General features: G+C 37.6%; 1 protein-coding gene across 7 annotated transcripts in view; it reads right to left on the reverse strand.

Annotated features, from left to right (window-relative positions):
- The window catches only part of LOC129724968 (GTP cyclohydrolase 1), a 51,670-nt gene that overhangs the window by 16,394 nt on the left and 21,146 nt on the right, over positions 1 to 14,130 (reverse strand). For 3 of the 7 annotated variants that reach the window (XM_055680286.1, XM_055680288.1, XM_055680289.1), the window contains exon 2: positions 8,269 to 8,655. The exons of 1 other annotated variant lie outside the window; for it this stretch is intronic. In XM_055680286.1, coding sequence (XP_055536261.1) covers positions 8,269 to 8,626 — 358 coding nt within the window. In that variant the 5' untranslated portion in view covers positions 8,627 to 8,655. Of the gene's footprint in view, positions 1 to 8,268; positions 9,811 to 14,130 lie in introns of those variants that run through there. 3 more of the 7 variants (XM_055680287.1, XM_055680290.1, XM_055680291.1) reach the window with 3 other exon arrangements.

Here is a 14,130-nt window from a genome sequence, read left to right on the forward strand (position 1 = left end):
TAAGGATGCCATCAAGCAGCTCGAGAACAACAAATCAGCTGGAAGAGATGGCATCGCAGCGGAGCTTATCAAGCTGGGCTCGGATAGGTTGGCTTCCTGTCTGCACCAGCTGATAGTCAGGATCTGGAATACAGAACAGCTACCAGAGGAGTGGAAGGAGGGTGTGATATGGCCAATATACAAGAAGCATGACAAGTTGGAATGTGAGAACTATCGAGCGATCACGATTCTAAACGTAGCCTACAAAGTGCTCTCCCAGATCGTCTTTTGCCGTCTCTAGCCGCCCGTTTTGTGGGTGGGCGATCGACAACGGACCAAAGCTTCAAGCTGCGGCAGATCCTCCGAAAGTGTCGCAAATACCTACGCACCACCTATTCATTGATTTCAAGGCCGCCTACGATACTATCGACCGTGAAGAGCTATGGAAAATTATGGACGAAAATTGTTTCCCGGCGAAACTAACAAGACTGATCAAGGCCACGATGTACAGTGCTGTGTGAAGATTTCGGGTGAGTTATCAAGCTCGTTTGAAACACGCAAGGGACTTCGACAAGGCGACGGTCTTTCCTGCCTCCTGTTCAACATTGCGCTTGAAGGTGTTATGAAACGTGCGGCCTTCAACATGCGGGGCACGATCTTCAATAAATCCAGCCAGTTCATCTGCTTCGCTGACGACGTGGACCTTGTCGGAAGGACGTTCAAGACGGTTGCTGAACAGTGCATCAAACTGAAACGTGAAGCAGAAAAGGTTGGATTGAAAGTGACTACGGCAAAGACCAAGTATCTGCTAGCAGGAGGAACCGAGCGCGATAGGGCTCGCATAGGCAGTAGCGTAATAATTGACGGAGACGAGTTCGAGGTGGTTGACGAATTTGTATATCTCGGATCTTCGGAGGTAAACTTTGCCCCCGTACCAAGTGCACCATGTACAAGACGCTTGTAAGACCAGTAGTCCCCCACGAGCACGAGACATGGACAATGCTCGATGAGGACTTGCAATCACTGGCCGTTTTCGAACGACGTGTGCTTTGGACTATTTTCGGCGGAGTATGTGAGGATGGCGTATGGAGGCGAAGGATGAACCACGAGCTGGTGCAACTTTACGGCGAACCCAGTATCCAAAAAGTAGGAGGGTGGTATTCAAGACACGACCGCATGACGTTGGACTACGGTATTCTTATATTCCATTAAAACAAATAATAGAGAGAATTGCAACTCTAGTATTTGCTACAATTTTATCTAACAGTGCATTTCTGGATGCTGAGACGTTAAAACGTTATAAATAATAATATATACCAAAAGAATGGATATCTTTTATTTAATCGCTGTCATTTCATACATATTCGAATCAACCCTTTGTTTGCTGCACTACCAAGACAATCATTTAATTGAGCGAATTAGTAAAATTTTCCTATCTAAGCAAAAAGCAAACTTTACGAAACTATCTGAAATTGGAGCCCAGAACGATTCAACCGAAAATTTTAAATTTGAAAATTGTTTGACATTTAATCGATAAAACTCATGCTAGGTTAGTTCCAGCCCAGCATATAACTTCATGTATTTGGAAAAAAAACGTTTGGTTCAATAACTCAATATAGCAAGAGCTCAATCACACGTTTTTCGGTAGTTGTTATCAAGGTTTGGGCGAGTGACAGGAAAATATCTTAACTTTTTCAGTTGTGATTTAGAGCATTTCTAATTGTTTTGTTATTTTTCACGATAGCGACAAGTTTGTTTCTTTCTCTGTGTGCGAGAAACAAATTCAAAACCGCGCACCGAGAAACAAAAACGAAATTTAATGAATGCTCATTGAGAAAACTTGCAACTCTTTTTACCAATAACTTATGATACTCAAAAGAACCCGTTTTGATCTAAATCAAATTTCTAGTAAATAAGTGTTGATCATTCATAGGTAGTAATTTTTCCTCGATGAATAAAGACTGGCTGAAGAAGTTAAAATCACTGCTGTAAAATCAAATTCACAACTGTGTTCGTTAAGACGTTTTAATATTTTCAATGACAATAATAATCTTCGATAAACACCCGCTATAGTTATTCACACACATGCTATAACTATCTAAACACGCGTTAAAACTATTCATACACACGCTGTAGCTATAGCTATCCATACACACGCTATTCCTTTCCATACATCCGATACAACTATCTATACACACGCATAAGCTATCCAACCATGTGCTATTACTATCCATACATACGCTATAACTAATCATTACACACGCAGCAGCTATCCACACACAAGCTATAACTATCCGTACACACGCTGAAGATATACACGCAATAGCCATAATATGCTACACATGCTAGTGTCTTACACACGCTATAGCTAGCCATACACACGCAACAGCGCCATCCCTATCATCGCAAATGTCATAGCAATACAGATGCACATACGCTATATGTGCACACTGCACACACACTAAATGGCGGTAGCTTTCCTAGTGGCGGTGCTGGCTCGTGCAGTTTCTGGCTGTTTTCACCCAACTCAGATCGAAGGAGAACCGAACTGAATGAAGAAATGCAGCTTCCCACTACCTCCGCCGCTGCTGCCTGATACCACCGCTCTGGTTCTGCTGCAGCTCAGTTTGGCCGCTGGAATCAGCCACCGCTGCTGATTATACAAGACCGGCCTAGTGGCCTTTCACTTGTTAACTGATGACTGCTATGAGACGACACAGGCTATTATATAGCCCAAAGCAAAAATCCATCCGCGAGCAAACAAGAAGCGAGCTTGTGATTGGTTGAATGTGCACGACTTTTAACACAACTTTTAACTAGTTTAGTATCGAAAACATATTTAAATTATTATATGTCAATCTTGCGCAATATTTCCCCTATCAATCAAGCCATTGGTGTTTAGAATCTGTTCAGTGGTAATGATAAAAGAAGCATTTTAAAACGGTGTTGAAACACCTGTTGCAGCTACCGAAAGCGAGCTCGTTATCGGTTGAAAGCTGTGAGACTGTTTACAAAGTCAGATCGGTTGTATCCGTTAGTGTCGACTGTGCTTGTGAAGAGAGGTGGTGATTGGTTGCTCGGTGTGATTTAGACAATCGATGTGATTTATCAATTTTTCAATAGTGTATCTCGAACAATAGGTTATTTTTGTTACATAAATTCAACCGTAAAAGAATTTCTGATCGGTTGATGCCAAAACCTCGAAATTCTGAAAAGAAATGACTGATGTATAAGCGCTCAAAACCTGACCACTTTTCCCTGGTTTTCCCCGGTTGAATTACTAGATTTTCAAATTCAGGTGCCTAACTTCGATATAGACGTTAGTCCAACGTCAAAAATCGCGAAAGTTCCAAGGGTATAATGGGCGGGACATGTTGTAAGAATGCCGGACAACAATCACGCAAAAATGGTGTTCGTCACGAATCCGGCCGGTACAAGACGTAGAGGTGCACAACGAGCTAGGTGGTTAGACCAAGTGGAGCAAGACCTTGGAAGTGTGGGACTCTCAAGAAACGGGAGACAAGCTGCTATGGACCGAGGACGTTGGCGTCCTTTGTGGCGCAGGTGAAATGAGGATCCTGAGATCCTGAGGTGATCCTGAGGGATCTTTCACCAGGAAAGTAAGTAAGAGAGTCCTTTCCTGTGAAAAAGCTTACACCAGTGCATTATCTCTCTGGAGAAATATTTCAGATTTCACAGCGGTGTTTTTTCGCATGCTCTTCAGATACACTCGATTCGCTGCTCTCTTCAAGCAAGTGCCTACCTTTCTCACCGGTGTTGGAGCAGTTATTTTCGTAATGAAAGATAATCTCCTACACGGTAGTGTTTCTCTGAAGAGAAAAGACAAGCCTAGTAGAAAGCTTTCAATAACGTTTAACAATATAAAATTATCAAGATCAATCATAGACTTGATTGTTCCGAAGGCATCGATGGTCTTTTGCAGGCATGAATCGAAGACACTGAAGGAAGCTGAGTGCTCCGAGTTTTTAAACGTAAAGTGCTGCAACACAGCTGCCCAAGACCGACAATACTAAACATCTATAATTCTTTCGGCGCTGGGCCGGTGATGGTCTGTTGCCAAGTAAAAAGCAGTAAGTACTTTGCAAAAATATGGTTTAGGAATGAGAAAAACGTATTTGCCTTCAAATCAGTCTGTCTAAAGAGAAAAAAACTATAATAATCATCAAATACAATAACTGCTAATGTAATTTATAATTTAACTAATTCAGAGCCAATCCAGTGCTGATTTAAAATTAATTTAATGACCGAGCATCCGTTTGAATTTACTGTATAGTAATTACCGGCCGTCAATAATTATGCGATATAATCACCATGTAGTTTAAACAAGGACCAACTTGTACGCAACATCAGTGTAGTGTCAAAACTCAACGGATAAATAGCCGGCTGTAAAGCTGTAACGGGCTGATTCGATTGTATGTTTGGCTTATTCGGTTTTGTAACAGGCTCAAGCTGTTAATCCTTCCTCTCGTTCCACTGCTGACAGGAGCGGTGCGACCTGCAGAGCACAATCAATACGGCTCACTCGGACCCAGGCTACCAGGTGCTTGGTTGATTATAGGAGTTGTTTCCTTCCCCCGCGCGCTTCCGACTCTACCCGCCAGCGACCGGCGTTGGCCAAATCGGTACTCAGAAGGCAAACCACAATCCTAGCTAATGAATATGTAAATCCTTTTGCACCGATCAACATGCTGGACGGCGGTCGGTGACGGGAAGCAGAGGTCACTTTTGCACAGGTGCGTAGGATATCGACACATACACACAAGCGGTCAGCACTGACTGTGCCAGTTATGATCCGTAAAATCTCTTCCACCCGTCAAACAATGATATGGCTTATGAGCTGGGTCTTAATGTGTCTATAAATAAACCGATTAAGCCGTTATTGTTTCGTCATAATAATTCAGTTCATCGGGCGTCCAAAGTACAGTCCCTCTACAATTTTGAATCAGTCAAGGTGTTGTCTGAATGTTCAAAAATGGTATATCCAATCGTAAAAATGAGCAACTACGAATGTTTTACTATCTATTTCTGTGTTCTGATGTGTACTTTCGATCAACAATTAGATTCACTGCAGTTGATGCGTGTAATCGGTTGAAAAGAAAAACATCACTCACATAGCAAAAGACACAATTATGGGTCACTTTTGGCATTGAAAATCATTTTGTCTATAAAATCGTCAAAATACATAACGCAAGTTATTTTATTGTTGTAAAAGCTTGATAATAAGTTATTTTATTCAGTCTTGATGCATTATCATGTAAAAGTAATAAAAATAGCCAAAATATGGACTGACCCACAATTGTGCACCACAAAATGTAACATTACTACAATTATGGGTCACTTCACTTATTGCACCGAGTAGAACTAAAGTTTTTAGTGACATTTTCAACTTTGAATCATTTTACTCGTATAAATGAGGTTACAAGTGAGTTAAAAAAATACCACTGCTAATGAAAATTGTTCAGTTGCGTGAGGATAAACGTATTTGCGTAAAAGTGACCTATAATTGTAGCTGACCCATAACTGTGGAGGCACTGTATAATAAGCATTCAATTAGGTGGCGTTTTGTCAATTGTCGCAGCCATGCAGTATGTTTAAATACGTTTTCCGATCAGGTTGCTAGTGGAGACGTAACGAGCGATTGCACAATTATTCAAATGAACATAAAAAATTTAACGGGTAGTGATTTTGAGTTGCTATTTGTCTGAGCACCTAGATATTATGCGGAACGATATTTATTTTTGGAAAATCATTTCGAGCTTTTTATTCATTGTTGTCAGATCTTTTATCACCGGTATGCCACAGCTCATGCGTGAATTGGTGAATTTTCATGGTGAATCAACACTAGGGTGTCAATCACTCATATGGGAAAAAAGTAAACCAAAAAATTAAAATAAACCTACACAAATTGTTCACCTCCCAGAAAAAACACCTTGTGCAAAATTTTAACTCGATCGGACTTAAAACGGGGTGACGCAAAAGCGATTGAAAATTGATCTTGAGAAATTCGAAAAACCACTGAAATCGTGAGTTTTTTTTTCATATGATACCAGATCTCGACGTTTCATGCTTTTTTAAGCCATCTGGGACCGAAAAAAAATTCCGAAAATCGAAATTTCATGCACCGTTGGGTTGATTTTTGGATTTTTGTAAGCCGACGTCTCCCAGATGGTCTCGGAATACGATGCTGGCCTAACAAGCCAGTCGTCGTAGGTTCGAGTCTCGGCTCGGGAGAGACTGTTAGTGTCAGTAGGATCGTAGCGCTAGCAATTGTCCTGTACACTAAACAGTCGGCTGCGAAGTCTGTGTATAAAACAAACAGAAGGTCAAGTGCCGAATCGGAATGTAGCACCAAGGCTTTGCTTTTTTTTTGCTTCTAGGCCGACGTTCAATTAGGGTTGGCACCCTAATCAACACGTTCTTTTTCACCCAATGCAGCCATTTTTTATCGATTTTAATTTTAGTGATTTTTTAGGATAGTAAAAATTATTCGCACGTGCATCTTAGGAAACCGATGCTAGGACCTTGCCAGCGAGTTAAATTGTTTTCACTTTCTGTAAAGGCGGTTATCCCCGTTTAGTTAATTATTTTGACAGTTTGTTTACGTCGGGTGCGGAAGCTATACTCCTGGTTTTGAGATAACGCTAAAATGGGCTTTTTTACTACAAAGCACCTCAAAACATTCACTGGCGACATTTTCACAACACTATATTTGATCGAAACCCGCGCAAAAATTGTGTAAATACCGAAACCCGCGTTAAAAATTAATAATCTACAATATGCGAAAAACTTTTCTCATAAAAAATTTTTCACCAAGTCTAGAGAATGTCATGTAAAAGACACAAGAACAGTGTTGAGAGACGTCGTTCGCTTCAAGCAGTAGACTTCAAGCAGGTAAAAAATCAAGTACCAGCGCGTGATAATTTTCGTTTCGACACAATTGTTAGTTCAAAATCGTCTTGCGATGGTTACATGATTTTTAGATTGCGTTATTCTCACGAAATTATACTATGCAATAGTACAAATTTTTCAACAATTTATTCCTTGAGGTGGTTTTCGACCCATTATCACCCGGTGGATGGATGTCCAGAGAGTATTTATTTATAATTAAATCGAGTTCGCATAATAAACATCGCCTCACCGACCCCGGGGGATCCAAATCAATGCCTGTTCATTAATATAATAAGACCGATAGATGATACAAAGCATTTCGTGTAGCAGAATTAATTTAAGATAATCCCCCTTCGCGTGCATAATAACATCTGTTCTTACAGAATAATTTAGTCAGATGTTTTTGGAGCGTGGAATAGAAGTTCTCAAATTACACCCTAATTTTTCCTATCCTAATTTTTTCGCGCTCCTTCATGATATTCTCAAAACAATATTTTATACCAAGAATAGGAAGGGTAAAAAAAATCGAAACTTAGCGACTATTTTTATTATAAATTTATTACCAAGAGTAAAAAAAATCAAATTTACTACCAAAGATTTCTGTTGTAAAATAACTTAAATCTAGTAAACGCTAAAACATACGCCATTTAGGAATATTTACTCTTGACTCTCAAAAGTTTTATCACTTGCGGATAATACATAGTTTGCTAAGCAAAATACGCATGAAAAATTTCATTGAAATTGGAGATAGTCAAAAGAATTTCAACCTGAAATTGGACATAGGTCCTTTTCAATCTCGAATCAATACTACTGCATACAAACAGTGTTTTAATAGTTAAAAACATTTGACTTTATTAAATCTAATCTGATAGTATAGTTTTTGTATCTTAACAAATTATTTGCCCGTAAGTTACATCAAATTGAAATTCAATAAAATATCGAATTGAACTGAATAATCTCTCAAGCGATAACTCGCTATGTCCAATATTTCATCTTCAGTGTTCTAACGTCTTTCAAAACAAAACACACTGTATAAAACATCGCTGAATGACCGAATAATTGGCGCGATAACCTCCTGTCGCAATAATTTTGCAGAAGTTTACTAATCAACAGCGGAAAATAAAAAAAACGCCAGCACAAAAAAAAAGACGTAATTAATATAACTGATAAGTTTTCACTTTCTTCCACAACATGCTGCAACAAAAAATCTTTTATACTGGAAATGGGAAAATAAATTATTTTTTTTGATGACCAACGGAAAGCTGTTCCGAGTAAAATTCAATTATCAAACAAACAAGCATAAAAACTCTAACATTGTTACGTCTGCTAAGCAAAACGCTATTGAAAGCATCGACCGAGCCCCCCGCAGGACTCCATTACCTGGCGTCAAAATGGTGCGCGGAGTATTCGGAACCGTGTTGCCGATAAACACCTCACCTGAGAAGCTGTCCGTGCGTAGGGGCGCCGGAACGGCTCGATTTACTAGGGGAGTCCCGTTTTCCTGTGCATCCTTGGTCATCTCATCGTCGATGGATTCGGATTCGGTTTTCCGCAGGCTGCTGGACCGACGCCGAGTCGCGAACGCCGTCATCCCGTTGCCGTGCCCCGTCAGGCTGGTGATCGATCCGTTCCCATTGATGGAGTTACTGCGTGGGAAGTTGGTGTCATCGATCTCCTGGTTCAGTTCGTCGGCATTATCCGATATTTCGAAACGATTGACTGCACTATTATTACTCATTTCGCGGAGGACACGTTGCTGTTTTGGGTCTTTCGGGAGGAAAAAAAACCAACTTTTACTACAAAGCTTCGCACACAATAGACGGGAATGACTTAACAACAGTTCACTCTAGGAGCAAACAGGACTGTACAGCTATATGCGAACGAGAACACTTGAGATGCTGCGTGTGTGCACACGGAAAACGGTTGCCAGCCGTGAGACGGACGAGGAGATTACACGAAGTGATAACCAGAGCGTGGCTGAGAGTGTACTAAAAGCACTCACAGCCAAGCCGGCACAGGCGGCTGAGTCGCGAGCAATATTACCGCCGGACAGCACCAGTCCAGCCGATGTTTGTCCATCGGTAAAACTGACACACACGGGTATATGGTGGTGTGATTGGACAGATCGAGTTTGCTGATAGTGTCGTTCATTCATGTTTTTATAGTGCTTCCAAACAGAAGTTTGTTTTTTGCAGTGTTGCGTTTGTTTTCGAGCATTTGGATGCCTTTTTAATTTTTTGGAGGTTTTCGATGAACATTTATGACACTTGAATGATTCCTACAGCTTTTATACTATTGTGTTTGAAAAACTGGTGTCAAATAACAAACTGTACAGTAGATTTGAAGGCTTAATTTGAGCTTAAAAACAAATACACCAAAATATGATAAAAAGTACTACTTTTAAATATTTTTGCATATGTAATGACTGTATCTAGTAGAAAATTTTCTCAGCCTTCAAATGGAAGCTATAGAATAACTCCAATTGGTATACATTTAGAGTTGGAGCTACTTTAAGGAAAAAGTATCCAAAAAAGTTGAATAACTTTGAGTAGATTAGCGCGTTAAGGCAAATCCCCTTAAAAACAGTTTTTTTTTCAACAAATATGGCTTTCTATCAGACCTAGCAAGGAACTAACCATCCTATGAAGAAAACGTGAGTTTGTTGAACTAAATGTCAATATTTCATGAAATAACTAAATAAATAGAAAAATAGTGAAAATAACGAAATATAGACAAAAATCAATTTAAGAACTAGTGTTCGACATCGGAACAAAAACGTTGGGTCCGCGTTACGGTCCGGTCCGGTCTGGTAAAAAATCGGAACTAGCTCGTTCCGGTCCGATTTGGGTTCGGTCCGATTGGCTTCGTTCCGGTTCCGGTCCGGAGTCCGGTCCGAAGTCCGGGAACAAAAGTTGCCAGTTTTTTCGAGAGCGTTATTTTAGTGAAAAAATATTATTTATGCATGTTGAAAAATGTTTTACTAAATCAATACAATACAAACTAAGTTTTGCAATTTGTTTTTCTATTTTTTCATTATATTTTTTTTTCGAATTGAAAAATTTGGAGTGTAGTAACAAAAAAGGCTGGTTCTACAATTTTCCTAGTTTTGGAATATTTGTTTAAGCCAATATTTTAGTAAAAGTAGCTGCCGGATTCTTTTCCTACTTAGTCTGTTTATGCGTGATGTGACGAGGACCCGTCCCGATGAAAATTTGTTTTCGAGTGGAACACTCGATGCAGAAACACACAGGACGTCTCTTGCCATTAACGACAGGTTCGGAAATCTTTCAGAATTGTTCTGAATGATGAAAAGAAAATAAACAACACCATAAATGAAACAAAAATTATGTATATTGTAACTCACTTTTCACCAATTGAGCCGATGGCATTCAATTAACAGGGTGGCCAGGAGATTTCCAATTTAAAAGTCCCGGTTTTTTTTCCCGGTTAGAAATTGATGTTTTTCCCGGTTTTAAAACGCATAAATATATAAGTTCAACCACGTTTATTTATTGACAAAATAATTTTGTGAGAGAATCTTGTTTTTAATATCATTATTCGATTTCAAAACTTGAAGAAGGGTTAACTTCTTCGGCACACATGTATTTGCTGTTTATTTTTCGACTTTTCATGGCTGAGATTTTCATTATTTCACTCAGCTAAAATCAGGATATAATTTAAAATCAATTTGTGCTTCATGTTTCAGAATATTTTCACATAATTTTTTTCATTTATTTTGAACCGTTTTTTGGAACAATTTTCTGTCATTTTGGACTTACGTAAATAATTACTGTTCAACTAAAGCAATATTTGTAACTTTCTGCACACTCTGGTTGAGATTTTCTGCGTTTTGTAGGACTGGTTTCTGCTTTTTCTCACCTCTGATATATATTTTTTACAAATTTGGAATTTATATGTTTTGGCAGTTGAGCTTCGGAAACGACAAATCTTTGAAATCATTTTCTATCATTTCAAGCCTTGTGAAATTTCATTAATTGTTTTTAAGCTTTGCTATGGATTTTGGCCTTATTCAAAGTGCTTATTTAAAAATAAAATATAAAAATTCATTTTCCACTGATTCTAAATTGAATTCCAAATATGGTTGTGGATTTTTTTTAAATTCAATTTGGAATCTTTTCTAGAGTTTCTTCTTCTGATTTCTCGTCAGACTAAAATTTAGCAATTTTTTTAGCTAAATTCCCAATTCTGAGTTTATTTTCTCTTTTAAAACCTAATTTTTAATTGAATTGACTTAAAATTTTTTTGTTGAATTGACTTTAAAAGTTTTTTATTATTTTTTTCTTGTTTTCTGATAACTTGTTCATAGTCATTTTTAGTTGATGAGAGGGAACATTCTAAATATTTTTCAGAGTTTTTGAAATAATTAGAACATATTTTTTTGACCCCGAATTGAGATAGTTTTTCGCCTTGCCTGAATCTGCAATGATAGCCGGTTCTGGCAATTTCAAATTTGTTTAAGAATAAATATAAATATAAAGAATAAATTTTTGCATTTAAAAAAAAAAAATCTATTTAAAAAAATTGAATTTATTACTTTTATAATATCATTGAATTCTCTTCATATTTATGGTGCAGTTCTGGCTTTAAATTAAAATCTGATTGCTGACTTTTATCGAGAACTTTAGAAACATTTGAACATATATTTTATCTTTTTATAGTCTCTGTAAACGTTTCATGGCAATTGTGAGCTGAATTATGTACAACTGTGTGTATTTCTGTCGTTCAAAATATTTTTTTCGTTTTCTTAAGGATCTCTTGAGGCTCGGTTATTGTCTTGACAATATAGAAAGGACTAATTTGATTCCATTGTTATCCTTACGTGGTATTGTTCCAGGTTTTTTTAGGCGAATAATTTCCGCTATTTATTATTTCCGCGAACTGTATATTTTTGATCAAGCTTTCCAATGAACGTATAGTTCTTGCTGGAGAACCACGGACAAATTAGGAAAAACGTGTATTTTCATAAATATTAATAATTTTTCGAACTCTAATTTAAAATAACTCGAAAACCGATGCCTTAAGAATGTTAACTACCAAGAGCTTTTTGATTCAAAACAACAGAAGCATCTTTCAAAATCATCAGAATACAAATATTCTGAAAAATGTTTGAATTAGAATTTTTATAAAAAAATTAATCTACCATAAAAAAAATATTTTTCGTTTCTCCATCCTGGACTTTTTTTAAAAGTTGTGTATTAACGTCAAATTTCTTAAAAAAAAAAAATTAAAAAAAAATTCAACTCTTTTTTTTTAAATTCAAATTTAATGTTTATTTTTAATTTTTTTTGGTAAAAAAATTTTTTTTTGTACAGTGTATATTTTTTTTATGATGCATTTTTGATTCCCTGCAACTCATTCTCAGACAGTTTTTCTATACAACCAACGAGTTCTGGGCTACAATGCTTCGAATAAAACCTATGCCAAAAGGCATACGCCCTTTTAGAATGTAACCCATGGGTGTAAAAAATCGCTCCATCTGTGGAAAATGCTCAGTTTGCTGAGCCAAATACGTGTGCAAAGTTTCATTCAAATAAAAAATGGTCGATATTCGACCATCTGTGATTTGGCGCGATCTTGCTCTTATAGTTTTGCCTTTTTTATTTGAAAAATGTATCTTTCTGATTTTAGAGGAGTATACAAGCAATTTGTGGAAAAAACAAAGACAGGCTCTGCATTTTAAGCCTCTATACTTTGAATTGAATTTTAAATTATTTCCGTTGCATCTGGTTTTTGAAACGCAAATTCTTTAAAATCCATTTCTGAAATTTCTGGCTTCAAGACATTTTCTCAAGCGGATTTAAGCTTAACCGATTACCGGTGGAGAAAAACCAGTTTTTACCTCAAATAATGAACTTTAAACTCTTATTACTAATCTACTATATGTATAATTAACATAAACTGTATTGCATTTCAAGCATCAATCTATTCTCTAACGATGCTGAATAGTTTCCTCGTGTAAATTTTCAAGTATAAATGTTGAACTCAAATCAAAGTTTGAATGTCAGGTAATGCCATATGGCATCATACGCCGGGAATGGGTTAGGTTACGATTTTTTTATTTGTGCTTATTTTCTGATGGTCTATTTCTGCCACTATTATGTCAATCACCGACACCCGGGGAGGCGACTTCAACTAGAATCTTAACTAACGATCCGTTGATTAACGGACCGGTGCCAACGGCTTCACTTTACCATGCGATAGAAGAACCCAGAAAATCTCCGGAGGATTGAATCTAGATCAGTTTTGGTTGACTGTGAGTGAATAACGTCGTCACACAACCATCGACACCTATGGCGTTGGGATTCGAACCCAGATCCAGCGTGGTTGGTGGAGGCATTACTTGTTTCAGGTTTAAAATATTTTTTATCATAGTTTAGTTTTAGCCTATTTCAAGTCAACATATAAAATTTTATTGGAATCATTCTAGACTTCTCTGGCCTTCAAAATATTTTTTAGTAATTTGAAGTTTTTACCTTCCCTGGGATTTGTAGGTTTTTGTTGGCGATTTATAACCCAAGATTCAAATCTTGTTTCTTTTTAAAAAGTATTTTTACATCAATTGTGAAGAATTCGGAACGTAACTTTGAAACAAACTCAGCCATAAATAACATTAGACGTTGATACAGTAAAGTGGTGGTTGTTTTGATGTTTGATCGCCACTTACTGTTGAAGCCCTAATCAGTGCGAATGAGAAGGGAGACAAATTAGAGAAAAACAATCGCAGCCAACTGTTAGTGTACAGAACAATTGCGGGACTAGCGCCTATCGACTCTAACGGTCGTCTCTTAGCCGAGATTCTAACGAATGACGACTGGCTTGTTACTCCAGCACCTTACCTCGAGACCAACTAAATGGTTCCTTGAGCCTTCCAGTGTTTGTGAGATGGCAGAAAATGTATAGTGCGTTGAACTAATACAACAGATCCAAGCATGTGTAAATGAAAAATAATGTTAAAAATGGACATGATAAATTTCCCGGTTTTCCCGGTTCAGTTTCGAATTCCCGGCTTTTTCCCGGTTTTCAAGGTTTTCCCGGTTCGCTGACCACCTTGAATTAAGCACAAACTCAGAACAAGTTGTGCGAGTCTATCAGTTGTTCACTAGTTTCGAAGTGATAGCAGGAGCAAAATTGAAATAGCCCAAAATATGTAACAATCAATGTCTTTCTAATTTCATAAGAACCATGTGATCAATTAAAGCATATATTACAGGTTAGAAAGGC

The sequence above is a fragment of the Wyeomyia smithii genome, chromosome 2 (genome assembly GCF_029784165.1).
Source record: "Wyeomyia smithii strain HCP4-BCI-WySm-NY-G18 chromosome 2, ASM2978416v1, whole genome shotgun sequence".
Lineage (NCBI taxonomy): Eukaryota > Metazoa > Arthropoda > Insecta > Diptera > Culicidae > Wyeomyia > Wyeomyia smithii.